The following is a 15,844-nucleotide window of genomic DNA, read 5'->3' as shown; positions in this document are numbered from 1 at the left end:
CCCTGATTTCCCCATTTGTAAAACATCCAGGTGGAGTGCAATGTTGTCGAAGGATGTCTCCCTTTTCTCATCTGTAATCTGGAGTGTTCCCCTGTCTCAGTTTCTTACTGCCTTACGTCCAGACTTTGCTCAAGCCCTAGACTTGCCCTTCCATGAGGAGGCGTGATGGACACAGCCCTACAGACAGAGCTCCTCCTGTGGCCAGGAGCTCAGCCCCTGCTTGTCCCCCTGCATCGTCACAGGCCCAGAGGTAACAGGGGAGGAGAGTGAGGCTTAGAGTGAGCACCTTGCCCTCAGCCGCCTGCTGTGGCTCCCTGACTCCAGAGCCCCTGCTCTTTCACTCCCCCATGTGAAGTGTGGGCAAGGGATCTATCCCAACAGACTTCCCCCACACCCCCTCACAAGCCCACTGCCAGGGCATGTGTGACACTGTAGGCGTGTCCCCCACCTGCCTCCTGCCCCGTGCCAGCGAGGAGGCTCTGGGGCCATTTCTCACCTGTGCCATTTCACGCAGTACTCCCCCTTGTTCTCCACCTTCCTCCTCAAGATGCAGCTGAGAAGCCCCTCCCGCAGGAAATCTCTGAGTCTCTGAAGTTCTGTGTCACCTCCCCACTTAACCGCTGAACCTCAAGATGCCCCTGGCAGGGACCCCCGTCTGACTCATCTTAGAACCCAGCATAGGGTCTGGCCCAGACCACTGCTCACTGGGCAAGGCTGGGCAAGGGATGGACGCTGAACTGCCCTGCCCTGAGGGTACCCACCACTGGGGTACCTCGCCTCTGGCCTCAGTCCACCGTGCCTAAGTGCTGATACCCCAGTGCTGACCCTGCAGGTCTGACCTGGCAACTGGAAGCTTCAGGGAACCTGAGGCTGTGTCACTCTGGGGCAGGAAGAGCCTCCAGAGACACAAGAGAGAGCAGATGTTGTGAGGCTCCATTTCCAAACCTGTCCAAGCTCATGGGGCCCTCAGGGGACAGACACGTGGGTTTCTTTCATGATAACCACCTTGTTCTAGGTACAAGATGTACACGTATTTTTTTTCAGTCCTCAGGGCAATCTGGTAGGTGGGTAATCTTACAAATGCTTATTTGTAGACAAGTTTGAGGCTCAAATGCTATCAAAATGTGCCCACCACCAGCTAAGTGATGGGACACAGATCCCACCCTAGCCCGGCCGAGTCAGGAAGGTTACTTGTGGCTGAGCCCCTCTCCCTGGTGGCTGAGCCAAGCCCTTTCCCATCTGCTATCTCTTAGTTGCCTTAGAACAACCTGGTAGCAAGTGGTACTATTCACAGCCCCATTTGGCAGATGAGGAAACTGAGGTACTGAGAGATGCGGGATTTGTGTATATGCAGTAGGTAGCAGAACTGGCGCTCAAGCCCATGTGTGCCTGGCCCGGGCTCTTTCCTTAACTTGTAGTCCCTAGGGCGGGGGAAGAGCGTGTGTATCGGACTCTCTGGGTGGTCTTTTCAGACCGCCCATCTCAGATGTCCCAGGCATTCTGGCTGTGAATTATGTCCCCATTGGGCTGGTTTTCTCAGATATGTTGGGGTAAGAGGGGCTGGATCACCCCTCACTGCTTCCAGGCCCTTTGTCCTCCATCTCACCTTGGTGGAGCCCCTGCCTCGAGGCAGGCCCTGGACAGCAAAGGAAGACAGGAGCAGGCTGGTGCAGCCTCTAGACCTCTGACCTTCTTCTTGGGGTATCTGGGGTGCCAAAGCATCTCCTCAACCAAGACCCACTCCTGGCTGCCCACCAGGGCCTGGGGCACTGGGCCTGCCCGTGAGCTCACCTTTCTAGCCTTTACCTCCCCAACTCCTGCTCCCAGCAGGCACGCCAACACCACCTTAATTTTAGATGTGACATTTCTAGTGAGGGGAAAAGCATTTGTTCCTAGCACTGCAGTGACAGGGAAAAGCTGGGTGTGGGCAGCGGCCCCCGGGGGTAAGAGCTTTCATGCCCCTCCCTGAGGGGACACCTTCCCAGCTGGGATGTTTAGCGCCTCAGAGGTGCTAAGAGGCAAAGGGTCCAGGTGAGAGTCAAGGAGACACCTTGGGCCATCCTGGATGACCACTGCTGTCCTGGCCATTCAAACCCAAGCTCTCAGCCCTGTCCCCCAACCCCACTCCCCTCCCACTCAATCAGTGATCCCTCTCCTGTGTCACGGACTCTCTTCCACCTTCTCTTGTCTGTCTGACTCCTTCCAGCAGTATTTAGTTGTTGTTGTTGCTGCTGTTGTTGTTGTTGTTGTTGTTGTTGTTGTTAGACAGAGTCTCAGTCTGTCACTCAGGCTGGAGTGCAGTGGCACAATCTCGGCTCACCGCAATCTCTGCCTCGCGGGTTCAAGCAATTCTTATGCCTCAGCATCCTGGGTAGCTGGGAGTACAGGTGTGCACCACCATGCCCAGCTAATTTTCATATTTTTAGTAAAGACAGGGATTTCACCATGTTGGCCAGGCTGGTCTTGAACTCCTGACCTCAAATGATCCACCCACCTTGGCCTCCCAAAATGCTAGGATTACAGACGTGAGCCACCAAGCCCAGCCCCCAGCAGTATTAAAAACACACTTAAATTGTCTCTCTTCAAACTTTTTTTTTTTAAGATGGGGTCCACTGTGTTGCCCAGGCTGGTCTTGAACTCCTGACCTCAACATGAGCGTAAAGCAAGCCCCTCCAGCTCAGGCTGTAGTGGCATTTAATCCCACCACCCCTTCACCCTCCACCACCTCCCACTACTTCACCCTCAGCCCCTGCAGCCTGGCCTCTGCCCTCCATGTGCTAGTGAGCTTGCTTGTGGCCTCGTCATTATACTGGTGAGGATACTGGTTCAGCAGCTTGAACAGAGACCAAGTGACTCCAACAAGAAGGAAGGTGTGTTTCTCTCCTGTGGAAGCCTGCAGTGCAGGCCACTCTGGTGATTGGGTGGCTCTGCTCCATGGAGTGACCCAGGGATCCAGGTTGCTTCCATCTTGATGCTCAGCCATCCCCCACAGTGTTGCCTGCCTGAGTTGCAATCTAGGCTGGCTCACCCCACTAAGTTGTCCTTCCAGCAGCTAGGGGATAGGGAATCGTGGAGCCAGGGCAGGAAGCTTCCTTGTAAAAGGTGACCTAGAACCTGCCCACATCACTCCTCACATTTCCATTGACCAGAACTTAGTCACATGGCCTGCCTCAACTGCAGGGACTGCTGGGGAATAGTCTATTTTGCTCGCAATCCATTGGCCAAAGTGGTCAATGTGACCTCTACCAGTTGCAAAGGAGGCTGGGGAATGTAGTCTCTGGCTGGAAGTCCATTTGCCCTACTAAAACCAAGAAGGAGTGTGTAGTTCTGTTACTGAAAGGAAGAAGGATAGAATGTATATCAGAGGCCAATTAACAGTTTTGGTCATGAATCACCCTGAAGTCTCAGGAATGCTTTCTGCTGGACAGCCAGAAAACCTGAGTAAAGCTGTTACTGGTGGAAGGTATCCAAGTTACCAGCAGCTAATCCGTACAGGTCTGCAGCAACCTCAATTCTTGCCTCCTCAGAATAAAGAATTCGACTGAGGGGCATAAGGCAGAAAAAGAGACTGAGGCATGTTTCAGAGCAGAAGTGGAAGTTTATTTATAAAGGCTTTAAAATGAGAAAGAACGTATGCTTGGAAGAGTCCCAAGTGGGCACGTGAAGGTCAAGTGCTGTGTTGATCCTTGATCCTAGGACTTTATAGGCTGGTCCCCTTTCCCATGATTCTTCCCTTAGGCTGGGCTACCCACACACACAGTGCCCTCCTTACCCTTGGGAGGTGAGCACACGCAGTGTGTTTAGGAAGTTGCATGCATGCCCATCTGACACTTTCTTCCCTTTTTCAGTGGAGTGCCCCTGGAAGGTCAAACTCCGCCATTTTGTCTCTTAATGCACTTGCTCGGGAAGTCGCGTCTCCTTGGCACCTGCATTCAATTAACATGTTAGTGCAACAGGTGTGGACCATCAGGAAATGCCCTCTCCCTAGTGCCGGCTGCCAATTTCTCACTCTTAGAGAGGCAGTGTGATAATTGCCAAACCATCACCCAACATTCCTAGTGGGTGGGGGGAAGAGCCCTCCCCTGCCCCACTCATGCTTGTCTAACTACCTGTAACAAAGTGACTTGAGTCTTAAGAACATTTACTGTTTACTTAACAAGATGGGGATGGTTTGGGACTGGTTCTGCCGTACCTTGATATCTGTGATTCTCATGTCCTCACCCTTGTGGTCACAATATGGCTGCCATAGCTCCAGGCATCATGTTACCAGACACCACTTCAAGGCAGTAAAAGGAAGAGAGGGGGCTTTCTATACCCGTAGTCTATTCTGTTGGATAAACTTAGACACACTAAAATGTTAGCATTTATTTGAACAAACAGTGATTCCTGAATCAGGAAGTACTAGACTGTGAGCAGTTCATGGCTCCACTAAGGGAATATGAGGGGGAAACGTCTATAAGGTGCTCCTGAAAGCAAGACAAATAAAACATTTGCCTACAGTGAACAGTCCCTAGTTAGATGTTGGTTGGCAGTTTCCCATGGGTCAAGCTTAAGTTCTCTTTTCCTGTTTACACTGAGTTGGATTTGGGTTTGCTGACGGAGGAACTCGAGGCCCGGAGCTGGCTCAGCCTGATGGCCTCCCAGTTCATTACTTAACAATGCCCCTCCAGCTGCCAGACAGAGAGAACCAATATGTGACAGGAGGGAGTGAGCGTGCCACATTTGGCCTAGATCAACTGTGATTCATCCCTTGAGGCCGGGCATGGTGCCCCCTGAACAGAGGGAAGGTTCTGCGAGTGAAAAAGGGGTGCTGACTTGGCAGCCATCAGCCTGCCCCCACTGGCTGCCCTGTCTGGTGCGAGGCCGTACCCTCCAGAGCTCCTGGATCCTCTCAGTGTGGTGCTGTTGCCCACTCCCTCCTTCATCCTGCAGCTGGCACTCCCCCTGTGCTCCCCCCACCCTCTGGCTGCTCCTTCTCCATCCTCTCTGCTTACGCATGCACAGCCTCCACCCACACTCCTAGTCCATGCACCCCCCGATCCCCTCTCACCTACGCTGTGCACCTGACGCAAGCCCCACTCCTCACCTCCCACAGTCATCCCCTTCCCTATCTTGCTTGGCCTTGCTCATAGGTCTGACTACTGCTTGGTCCCAGCATCTCAGGCCTCATCTGAGGCTCAGCCAGGGTCCCTAGGACTGTGAGTTCATCAGTGAAAGGCAGTTTGACTGTAGATCAGTTATGAGAGTTCTCTGAGGCGTTGTTCACGAATCTTAAAGTGCAGATTATAACACCCATCTCTCAAGGTGTTAGAAAGATTATACCTGGGGGAAGGACTTGGGGAATGTTAATCAATGCCTTATACAAGTCTGGGGTTTTCTTTATCCCTGCAGCACTGAACCCAATATCTGGTTCACTATGGTGACTCTTAAGTAATAAATGAATAAATAAATGGTTGGGTGATTCTGGCATGGAGTCCTTTGTATTCATGATCTATTTCCATGTAGCAAATTGCCCCCAAACTTCTGAGAACAAACATTTCATATCTACAGCTCCTGTGGGTGAAGAGCTCAGGAGTGGCTTAGCCAAGGGGTTCTGGCTCAGGACCTCTTGAGAAGTTGCCATCTGGAAGTCAGGTGGGGTGGTGTCATATGAAGGCTGGGCTGGGGCTGGAGGGTCTGCTCCAGGCTGGCTCCCACGGCTGTGAGAGGAGGCCTCAGTTCCTCTCCATGTGACTGCTCATGGCACAGCAGCTGGTCCCCCAGAGCAGTGACCCAGGAGAGCAGGCGAGAGTGGCCACAGTAGAAGCTGTGTGCCCTTCACCTTCTCTCGTCAGGGGTACACAGGCACTTCTGCCTCACTGTTTGTTAGAAGTGAGTCACTGAGTCTGGCCACCCTCTAGGCCCTAAGCCTCACCTCTTGAAGAAGCAGCAATAATTTATGGACGTCTTTTCTTGTGTATGTGGTGTTTTTTTTTTTTTTTTTTTGAGACAGTCTCACTCTGTCACCCAGGCTGAAGTGCAGTGGCAGGATCATGGCTCACTGCAGCGTCAACCTCCTGAGCTCAAGTGATCCTCCCACCTCCGCCTCCCAAGTACCTGGGACTACAGGCATGTGCCACCACCACGCCTGGCTAATTTTTTTAATTTTGTGTGCATGTGTAGAGATGGGGGTCTCACTATATTGCCCAGGCTGGTCTCAAACTCCTGGGCTCAAGCGATCCTCCCACCTCAGCCTCCCAAAGTGCCAGGATTACAGGCGTGAGCCACACTGCTGGCCTTGGACATCTTTTGAACCACCACACACTTAGGTTTGAAGTTCACCTTTAACCTTTTATCGTTGGTGATGTCCAAGACCTCCATAGCATCATCAAAATCAGTGCTCTATCCAAGTTCACACAAAAATCCTCACCCCTGCATGTGCTGTAACACGCAGGAGCCTTAAGGACATTACGTAGAGTGAAATACGCCAGTCACAGAAGGACTGATGCTGTGTGATTCCACTGATATCTAGAGTCACAGAAGGACTGATGCTGTGTGATTCCACTGATATCTAGAGTCATCAAATTCATGGAGTCAGGGAGTAGAATGGGGGTGCTAGGGGCTGGGGGACGGGCATGGGGAGTTAGTGTTTAATGAGGACAAGAGCTTCAATTTGGGAAGAGGAGAACGTTCTGGAAAGGGATGGTGGTGGTGGTTGTACAACAGTGTGAATGTAGTAACACTACTCAACTATATACTTACAAATTATTAAGGTGGTAAATTGTATGTTATATGTACTTCACCATGATTAAAAGTTAGTAATTGACACCCTCACCTCCGCAGTTGTGCATGACCCTGCCTGGCCCAGTAGCTGGCACTGCAACCCACTGGATGGGCAGGGTCCCCTGAGGTGAGGACGGGGCCGGGAGGCACAGGCCCACCCTCCAGGCACCAGCAGGGTGTTGCTGTCTTTGCAGAAGGACACGGGTTTCTCTATGAAACATTTGGGATCCGGCCACAGTTCTCCTGGCATGTTGACCCGTTTGGCGCCTCTGCCACAACCCCCACCCTATTTGCGCTGGCGGGCTTCAATGCCCACCTCAGCTCCCGGATCGACTACGACCTGAAGGCAGCCATGCAGGAGGCCCGGGTGAGTGGTGTGCCACGTCTGCTGCCGCCCAGCGACGGCTCCTCCCTTCCTTCCTTGGATCAGAGCATGGTAGAAAGCTGCTGCTCTATGCCGGAGTGTTCGGAAATTCTTGGCAGCTGCATAGACCATGGGGCTGTCCCCTAACCTTTGCTCTTGTCGCCTCCTCCACCAGGAGGGCCTCCCTCCCTGTACGCCCAGCTTCTCACAGAGCTGCAGGCACAGCTTGGCTGCCTCCCGCTTCCAGACCCCTATCCCCATCAGCTGGGCCTGAGGCGGGGCTGATTCCTTCTGTGGGCCCCCCACAGGGCCTAGAGCAGAATGGCACTCAGTAACCAGGGTTGACAACTAGAGGAATGGCAGGGCGTGTTCAGCTGGGAGAACAGTTACCAGAGATGCTGTGATTCTTCAGGTGTGTGGGCAACTATTACAAGACTTAAGTAGCAACAACAACCATGGTAGATGCTGCCTTCGATTGTGCCCTTGGGAGTGCCAGGCCTGGTACCAGGCCCTCCTCATCCTTCATTTCTTTTTCTTTTCTTTTGTTTTTTGTTTTTTGGGTTTTTTTGGGTTTTTTGGGTTTTTTTGGTTTTTGTTTTTTTTTTTTGAGACAGGGTCTTGCTCTGTCACCCAGGCTGCAATGCATTGGCACAATCTCGGCTCACTGTAAACTCTGCCTTCCGGGTTCAAGTGATTCTTGTGCCTCAGCCTCTCAAGTAGCTGGGATTACAGGTGAGCGCCACCACACCCAGCTAAATTTTGTGTGTGTTTTTTGTAGAGGCGGGGTTTCACCATGTTGGCCAGGCTGGTCTCGAACTCCTGTCCTCAAGCGATCCGCCCACCCCTAGCCTCCCAAAGTGCTGGTATTACAGGCGGGAGCCACTGGTGCCCAGCTTCATCCTGCATTTCTTTTAACCCTCACAGCAACCTTATGGGATGGTGTCATCATTTGCTGGGGCTGCCATAACAAAGGACCACAGACTGGTGACTTAAGCAATAGAAACATATTGTCCCATGGTTCTGGAAGCTGGAAGTCCAGGGTCCAGGTGTCAGCAGGGCCACGCTCTGTCTGAAGGTGCCAGGGAAGGGGCTGCTCCAGGCCTCTCTCCTTGGCTTGTGGGTGTCCCGCTTCTCTCAGTGCCCCTGTATTATCTTCCCTGGGTACATGTCTGTGTCTCAATTTTCCCTTTTTCTGAGGACACCCATCCTATTGCATTAGGGCCCACCCTAATGACCTCATTTTAACTTGATTACTTCTGTAAAGACCCCATTTCCAGTGGGCACAGTGGCTCATGCCTGTAATCCCAGCCCTTTGGGAGGCTGAGGCGGGCAGATCACATGAGATCAAGAGTTCGAAACCAGCCTGGCCAACATGGCGAAACCCCATCTCTACTAAAAATACAAAAATTAGCCAGGCGTGGTAGCAGGTGCCTGAAATCCCAGCTACTCGGGAGGCTGAGGCAGGACAATCACTTGAACCCAGGAGGTGAAGGTTTCAGTGAGCCGAGATTGCACCACTGCACTCTAGCCTGGGCGACAGAAAAAATAAAAAATAAATAAACTGCATACTTGGTGAGAAGTAATGAGCTTCCTGCACCTGGGGGCATTCAAGCAGAGTTAGAAGGTGCTAATTCTACAGGCTTTGGCAGAGAAAAGCCTGCATTGAGGAGTAGGTGGGGTGAATGAGCATGCCTTCCAGAGGGCAAATCCTACAACCAGTCTTAGACAGGAAATGGCAGGGGAGATCTCATCCTTGAACCACTGAGGGAGGGCCAAGGTGAGGGCAGGCAGGAGACACCCAGATGGGGCTGAGGGAATTGGAGCTGGGGCAGCCACATGGCCCCTCCAGCCTCACTCTTCTCGGTTTGCAGGGGCTGCAGTTCGTGTGGCGAGGGTCCCCATCCCTCTCAGAGCAGGAGGAAATCTTCACGCACATCATGGACCAGTACAGCTACTGCACCCCGTCCCACATCCCTTTCTCCAACAGGTACGTGCCCTTCCGCAGTGCTTTTGGGATCTCAGACAGCAGGGTCTGCCCAGCCCCTGCAGCTGTTCTGCAGTTTTGTTTTTGTTTGTTTTAAGACAAGAGCTTCTGCTCTGTTGCCCAGGCTGGAGTGCAGTGGCGCAATCTTGGCTCACTGCAACCTCCGCTTCCTGGGTTCAAGCGATTCTTCTGCCTTAGCCTCCTGAGTAGCTGGGATTACAGGCGCCCACCACCACGTGCAGCTAATTTTTGTCTTTTTAGTAGAGATGGAGTTTCACCATGTTATCTAGGCTGGCCTCAAACTCCTGACCTGAGATGTTCCACCTGCCTTGGCCTCCCAAAGTGCTGGGATTATAGGCATGAGCCGCCGTGCCCAGCCCTATTCTGCAGTTTTTGACAAGAGCTCCTTAAGCATTTCCGCACATGGTGTCCCATTCTTCAGCCTCCCCAGCAGAGTGGGTGGGGTTATCAACCCCATTTTACACATGTGGAAACTGAGGTTCAGAGAGGGTAAGTGACCAGATCAGGGTCACCCAGCTGGTAAGTAGGGGAGGCAGAGTTTGACTCCAGTTCTCTGTGACTCTGAATTGCTTCTTGTATGAGTCCCTGTCCCAACAGAGGATTGTTTAAAGGATGAGGTCTTGGCTGGGTGTGGTGCCTCATGCCTGTAATCCCAGTAATTTGGGAGGCTGAGGCAGGACAATCACTTGAGTCCAGGAGTTCAAAACCAGCCTGGGCTTCAGAGTGGGACCCTCTCTCTACAAAAACTTGAAAATTAGCTGGGTGCATGCAGTCCTAGATACTTAGGAGGCTGAGGCAGAAGGGTCGCCTGAATCCAGGAGTTGGAGGTTACAGTGAGCTATGATGGTGCCACTGCACTCCAGCCTGGGCAACAGAGTGAGACCCTGTCTCTCTTTAAAATAAAATAAAAAAAAATAGGCCGGGCACAGTAGCTCATGCCTGTAATCCCAGCACTTTGGGAAGCCAAGGCAGGTGGATCACTTAAGGTAAGGAAGTTGAAACCAGCCTGGCCAACATGGCAAAACCCCGTCTCTACTGAAAATACAAAAAAAAAAAAAAAAAATTAGCTGGGCGTTGTGGTGCATCCCTGTAATCCCAACTACTTGGGAGGCTGAGGCAGGAGAATCACTTGAACCCGGGAGGCAGAGGTTGCAATAAGCCGATACTGCACCACTGCACTCCAGCCTGGGCCACAGAGCAAGACTCTGTCTCAATTAATCAATCAATCAATCGATGATGAGGTCTTTACATCAGTGTTCCCAAGAACCTCCTTCCTGGCCATGACAGGTCCCATTCTGCTCTGGCCTCATCTGTCCTTATCTGCCAGGTGAGGAAGTTGAATGTGCTGACTTCCAGGAGCCATCCATCGGCACCCCATCCTGTCCACAGTCCTCCAGGGCACTGTCCAGTGTCTCTCTAACACCCTCCACGCTCACCTACCCTCAACCCCAGTGACCTCCCTCCCTCTATCCCGCCTGGGCCTGAAGAGCGAGCTGGGTTCCAGGCTGCAGGTGCAGGGATAGGGGTACTGTGGATGTAAGGGGAAGGCCCCCAGACATGGATGTTTCCCCAGCCGTTCCTGACGTGGCCTGGCTTTGTTGTTGGGGCTTTAGCACAAGGGTTTGTCCCCACCCACCCTTTCCCCTCCACATCCTTGTCCCTATCAGGGATCACAATGAAGAAGGCCAGAGGAGGCCAGGCGCGGTAGCTCACACCTGTAATCCCAGCACTTTGGGAGGCCGAGGCAGGTGGGTCACTTGAGGTTAGGAGTTTGAGACCAGCCTGGCCAACCTGGTAAAACTCTGTCTGTACTCAAAATATAGAAATTAGCCAGGCATGGCAGCGTTACCTGTAATCTCAGCTACCTGGGAGGCTGAGGCAGGAGAATCACTTGAACCCGCAAGATGGAGGTTGCAGTAAGCCAAGATCATGACTACACTCCAGCCTGGGTGACAGAATGAGACTCTATCTTAAAAAAAAAAAAAAAAAAAAGAAGGCTGGAGGAGTGGGAGAGGGAAGGGGCCTGGAGAGCCTCGGGAATAAATCGCTCCTCATCCTTGTCTTACGGAGCTGCCTCTTGTCCAATCACCTCCTGTTCACCCCGTGGTGAGGGAGGGGTCCTCACCCTAAATGGTAGATGGTTGAATACACACCACCCTACCCAGCACAGGTGACATCCACAGCAGTTTCTGTTTATCACATACAATCACAGCTCACACTGCGCTTGCCAAGGCCCCATGGGGGTGCACCGTGGAGCAGACTGAACACTCAGGGGCAGCTGTGTAGCAGCAAGGGGGTGGGTGCCCTCCGACTCCTGCAGAGGACGTGAGTGGCTCATTTGAATAATTTCACCAGCTTGCAGGGAGGTGGAAATTGTTGGGTGGAGGATCAGGTGGGGTGCAGCTGGTCCGACTGATAGTGGAAGAGCTAGACAAGAGGACTTTTCTGCTGGTGGGGGCTATCAGGCGACAGCAGGGGACTCCTAGACCCCTGGGGGCTTCAAGGCCCAGATGTCAAGAAGCACATGGGATTTTAGCCTCGCTGTATACCTTATTCCCCAGAAGGCTTTGGGTGAAGACTCAGTGGGGACCAAGAGTGTGGAGCCATGGACCAGGACCCCCTGGGGGCAGAGAGGGTAGGCAGTGAACCCACATTCACGTTCCTGGCTCGCTGTTCCGAGCACTCACCATGAGCCAGGCCCTGTTCCAAGCATTCTCCCTGTGACACCTCACAGACCCTCGCAGCGGCCCCCTGACGGAGATGCTGTGAGTGCCCCATCTTACAGAAGGAGAAACTGAGGCACAGCAGCCCACCCCAGGTCCCACAGCTGGCAGAAGTGGTGGAGCCAGCGTTGGATTCAGGCCACCAGCTCTGCAGCCTCCACATGGTGGCAGTAGCCAGCCTTGGTCTCTGTGCAGTCAGACGGCCCTGGGTTCAAATCCGCACTCTGCCCTGGCCAGGTGCTTAGCCTCTCTTGGAAGAGGAAAGACAACAGGCAAGGCCGAGTGGGTGAAGAACGCTGGCCAGGATTCATTAGCGGTCACTGCCGTTTGTCAGCCCTCCTCTGTGCCCAGCACTGTTTCTAGGTCCTTTCCATAAATGACTTTCATTTAATCCTCACAACAACCCGCTCCACATTCTACCAGGGAAACTAAAGCTTGGTGAGGCTAGAGGTGGCAGTGCTGATGGCTGATGATTGTGATCCCAATGCTTTGGGAGGCCGAGGTGGGAGGATTACTTGAGCCCAGGAATTTGACACCAGCCTGAGCCTCAGAGCAAGACCTCGTCTCTACATAAAATTCAAAAACAAGTCGAGCATGGTGGTAGTCCCAGCTCCTGGGGAGGCTGAGGCGATGGCTTGAGCCCGGGAGTTCGAGGCTACAGTGAGCCGTGATCATATCACTGCACTCCAGCCTGGGCAACAGAGCGAGACCCTGTCTGTAAAAGAAACAGAGGTGGGAATGCTGGAAGGGGCTGCCCAGGTTGGAGAGCTCCAGACAAGGGTTCCATGGCTGCTACCCCAAGGCTGCACAGTGTGAGCAAGGAAGGCACTTAACTGGGGGTTCTCCACACCCCCAGCCTAAGGCAAATGGAGAAAGATGTTAAATACTGAGCCTGTCTTTATTTAAAACTCTGACATTTTGTTCCTCATGGGTTTTTTGCATTAATTTTCATTTTTTAAAGTACTGCATTAAAATAACATTTATCTCAACTACTAAGATTTGAGGCACCCCCATAAATTTTGTGCCCTAGGCCAGGGCCTCACTTGCCTCACCGGGGCCCCGGCCTCTTTGGGGTCCTGAGACCCGGGGTCTGATGGGCGAGAAGTTGGCCTGCGTGAACGAGCAAACAAATCTGTGGCCCACCGTCAGTCATGGGGTGGGAGAATTCAGGCTCAGGGTGAAATGATGTGCCAAGGTCCCAAGGCTGGGAGAACGTGGCACTTGGGTGTGAGCCCTGGCTGTCCACAGAGTTCGTGTCTTCTCCCCTAACCTTCTGCCCTCGCACAGGTCAGGATTTTACTGGAATGGCGTGGCCGTCTTCCCCAAGCCTCCCCCAGATGGGGTGTACCCCAACATGAGTGAGCCCGTCACCCCAGCCAACATCAACCTCTATGCCGAGGCCCTGGTGGCCAACGTGAAGCAGAGGGCCGCCTGGTTCCGGACACCCCACGTCCTCTGGCCCTGGGTAAGGCAGAGTCCCAGGCGCTGTGCCCTCAACACAGCCCAAGGAGCACTGTGCAAGCCCTGGGCCCTGCACCCAAGGCCACCCTACCCAGACCCAGCTAGGCGGCCATGCTCAGCCCAGTGGCTCCATCCTCCTTCCCTGCAGACCCCTGGGCCTCTCCCACTCTACCAGCCCCTCCCCCACCTGGAAAAGCACCCTCACCCACACTGGCCTCTCCAGCTCCCATTCAGCTCTCCTCCCTGCCTGGGCCGGAAGCCTGGCTCCCTGCTCGGGCACTGTGTGCCTTAGAGTCCGCTGAGCTTCAGTTGCCTCCGCTGTAAAATGGGGATGGTGGCAGCAGGCTTCACAGGCTTGGTGAGAGGTGAAGCGTTCCCAGGAAGCCAGTGCCCGGCACGTCGTGGCCATCATCACAGCTAACCTTTAGTGAGCACCTGCTGTGTGCTGGGCACTGCCCCACGGGATATATTTGTCTCAGCCATCTAATTTACACCACTGGGCCTAGGAAGCAGGCTGGTAGCCATTTCACAGCTGAGGAACCCAAGGCCCAGAGAGGTTAAGGAATTTTCCTGAGGCCACAGAGTTCCTGAGCAGGGTGGCTAGGAAGGGGTGGAATTTGTGTTCAGACCCAGCCAGCGGGCCCCAGAGCCTGCCTTCTTCATCCATGACTGTCCTTGTGAAGGCAAGCTTAAGGTCAGCAACTCAGTCATGGTTATTAGTGCTGTTATTAATCATTATATTAATTATAATAATTAATAATCATTAATTATAATGATTTGGATAAGTAGTAACACTGATGGGCCTTAAGAGATGCCCAGGGCCGGGCGCTGTGGCTCACACCTATAATCCCAGCACTTTGGGAGGGCAAGGCAGGCAGATCACCTGAGGTCAGGAGTTCGGGACCAGCCTGGCCAACATGGTAAAATCCTGTCTGTACTAAAAAATATAAAAATTAGCCAGGTGTGGTGGCGCATGCAGCCCCAGGGAGGCTGAGGCAGGAGAATCGCTTGAACCCGGGAGGCGGAGGTTGCATGAGCCGAGATCAAGCCACTGCCATGAGAGCCGGTTTGGGGCCCCTGTTGGCCGCCTTGGAGACTGGGAGGGCAGCTGGTGGAGGGCGGTGATCAGCCCACCCCCACTGGGCGAGTGCCCTGCTCCCACGGCACAGGGTGTTGCTCCCATGTCCCTGCAGGGATGTGACAAGCAGTTCTTCAATGCCTCGGTGCAGTTTGCCAACATGGACCCGCTGCTGGACCACATCAACAGCCATGCTGCCGAGCTCGGTGTCTCGGTGCAGTACGCCACGCTGAGCGACTACTTCCGTGCCCTGCACACTCTCAATATCACCTGGCGTGTCCGTGACCACCACGACTTCCTGCCCTATTCCACAGGTACAGGCTTCCAGGGGCTGGGGTGGTAGTTTGGTGGCAGGGAGGGTATAGTCCATGTACCCTCTGCCTACTTCAGTGTCTGCTCAGCACTGCTCTCCAAGCCCTGGAGGGGTTCCAGGCAGGTTCTGTGTGGGGCGCAGGGGCAGAGACTGGCCCCCTCTGCTCACTCCACCTGGACATCCTGGCCGCCACATGTACCACCTGATTCCCACAGGTTTCAGCCTCTCACCATTGCCCACACATGCAGTTTCCTGCCTCTGGCCTTTGCACAGGCGGTGCCTCCTGCTGAGAGCGGCCTCCGCCACCTTCTCTTCCTGCATGAGTTCCACATAAACCTCTTCTACGAGCCCTTTCCTGATGCTGAGGCTGACTCAGGCTTCCTTTCACTGCACAGTCATTACTGGGCACCTCCTGTGCATCATGCCTGTGTCCTTAGGCCAGAACTGGGCTGGCTACCAGCAGAGCATCACAGCCTGAGAGCTAAGAGGGCTGGCTGTGAGTGAGCCTGTATTCCCTGGCCGTGTGCAAGTCATGAAACCACCCTGTCTCCAAAGGGGGATATTTGTGGTGCCTTGTCCATAGATAAGGTTGCTATGAAAATTCAATGAGAGGAAGTGCTCTCAGCCTCCTGCCCAGCACAGAGGCAGGGCTCAGCAGATGTCCTAGTCCTCTGGGTGCTGCTGTAACAGAATACCACAGAATGGGTCATTGATAAGGAAACGAAGTTTCTTTGGCTCACAGGTGTAGAGGCTGGGACGTCCAAGGTGGAGGGCTGGTGTCTAGAGAGGGCCTTCTTGCTGCATCACCCATGGCTGAAGGCTGAGTGCAAAAGAACAGCCAGACAAGGGGGTTGAACTTGCTTTTCTAACAATCCCAGTCCCATGACAATGACATTAATCTGTTCACAAGGGCAGAGCCTTCATGGCCTAATCTCCTCTTAAGTATCCCACCTCTTAATACAGTCACAATGGCAATTAAATTTTAACATGGGTTTTGGAGGGGCATTCAAACCATAACATTTCCCTTCCAAAGAGATGCCACAGATGGACTCCAGCTGCAGGGCTCATTCTGGCCTGGGCACTGTCTTGACTCACCCATGACCTGGGTTAGTCCTGCCTCTCCGGGCCCCAGCCTCTG

General features: G+C 53.5%; 1 protein-coding gene across 6 annotated transcripts in view; it reads left to right on the top strand.

Moving 5' to 3' along the window:
* The window catches only part of MAN2B2 (mannosidase alpha class 2B member 2), a 53,277-nt gene that overhangs the window by 10,523 nt on the left and 26,910 nt on the right, over positions 1-15,844 (top strand). For 5 of the 6 annotated variants that reach the window (XM_063722579.1, XM_063722573.1, XM_054553186.2 and 2 more), the window contains 4 exon segments: positions 6,957-7,129; positions 8,998-9,113; positions 13,142-13,319; positions 14,509-14,707. In XM_063722579.1, coding sequence (XP_063578649.1) covers positions 6,957-7,129; positions 8,998-9,113; positions 13,142-13,319; positions 14,509-14,707 — 666 coding nt within the window. 6 annotated transcript variants of the gene reach the window in all.

This window comes from Pongo abelii, chromosome 3 (assembly GCF_028885655.2).
Source record: "Pongo abelii isolate AG06213 chromosome 3, NHGRI_mPonAbe1-v2.0_pri, whole genome shotgun sequence".
NCBI classification, from domain to species: domain Eukaryota; kingdom Metazoa; phylum Chordata; class Mammalia; order Primates; family Hominidae; genus Pongo; species Pongo abelii.
The sequence above is the reverse complement of the archived record's forward strand: the minus strand, read 5'-3'. Positions and strand labels throughout refer to the sequence as shown.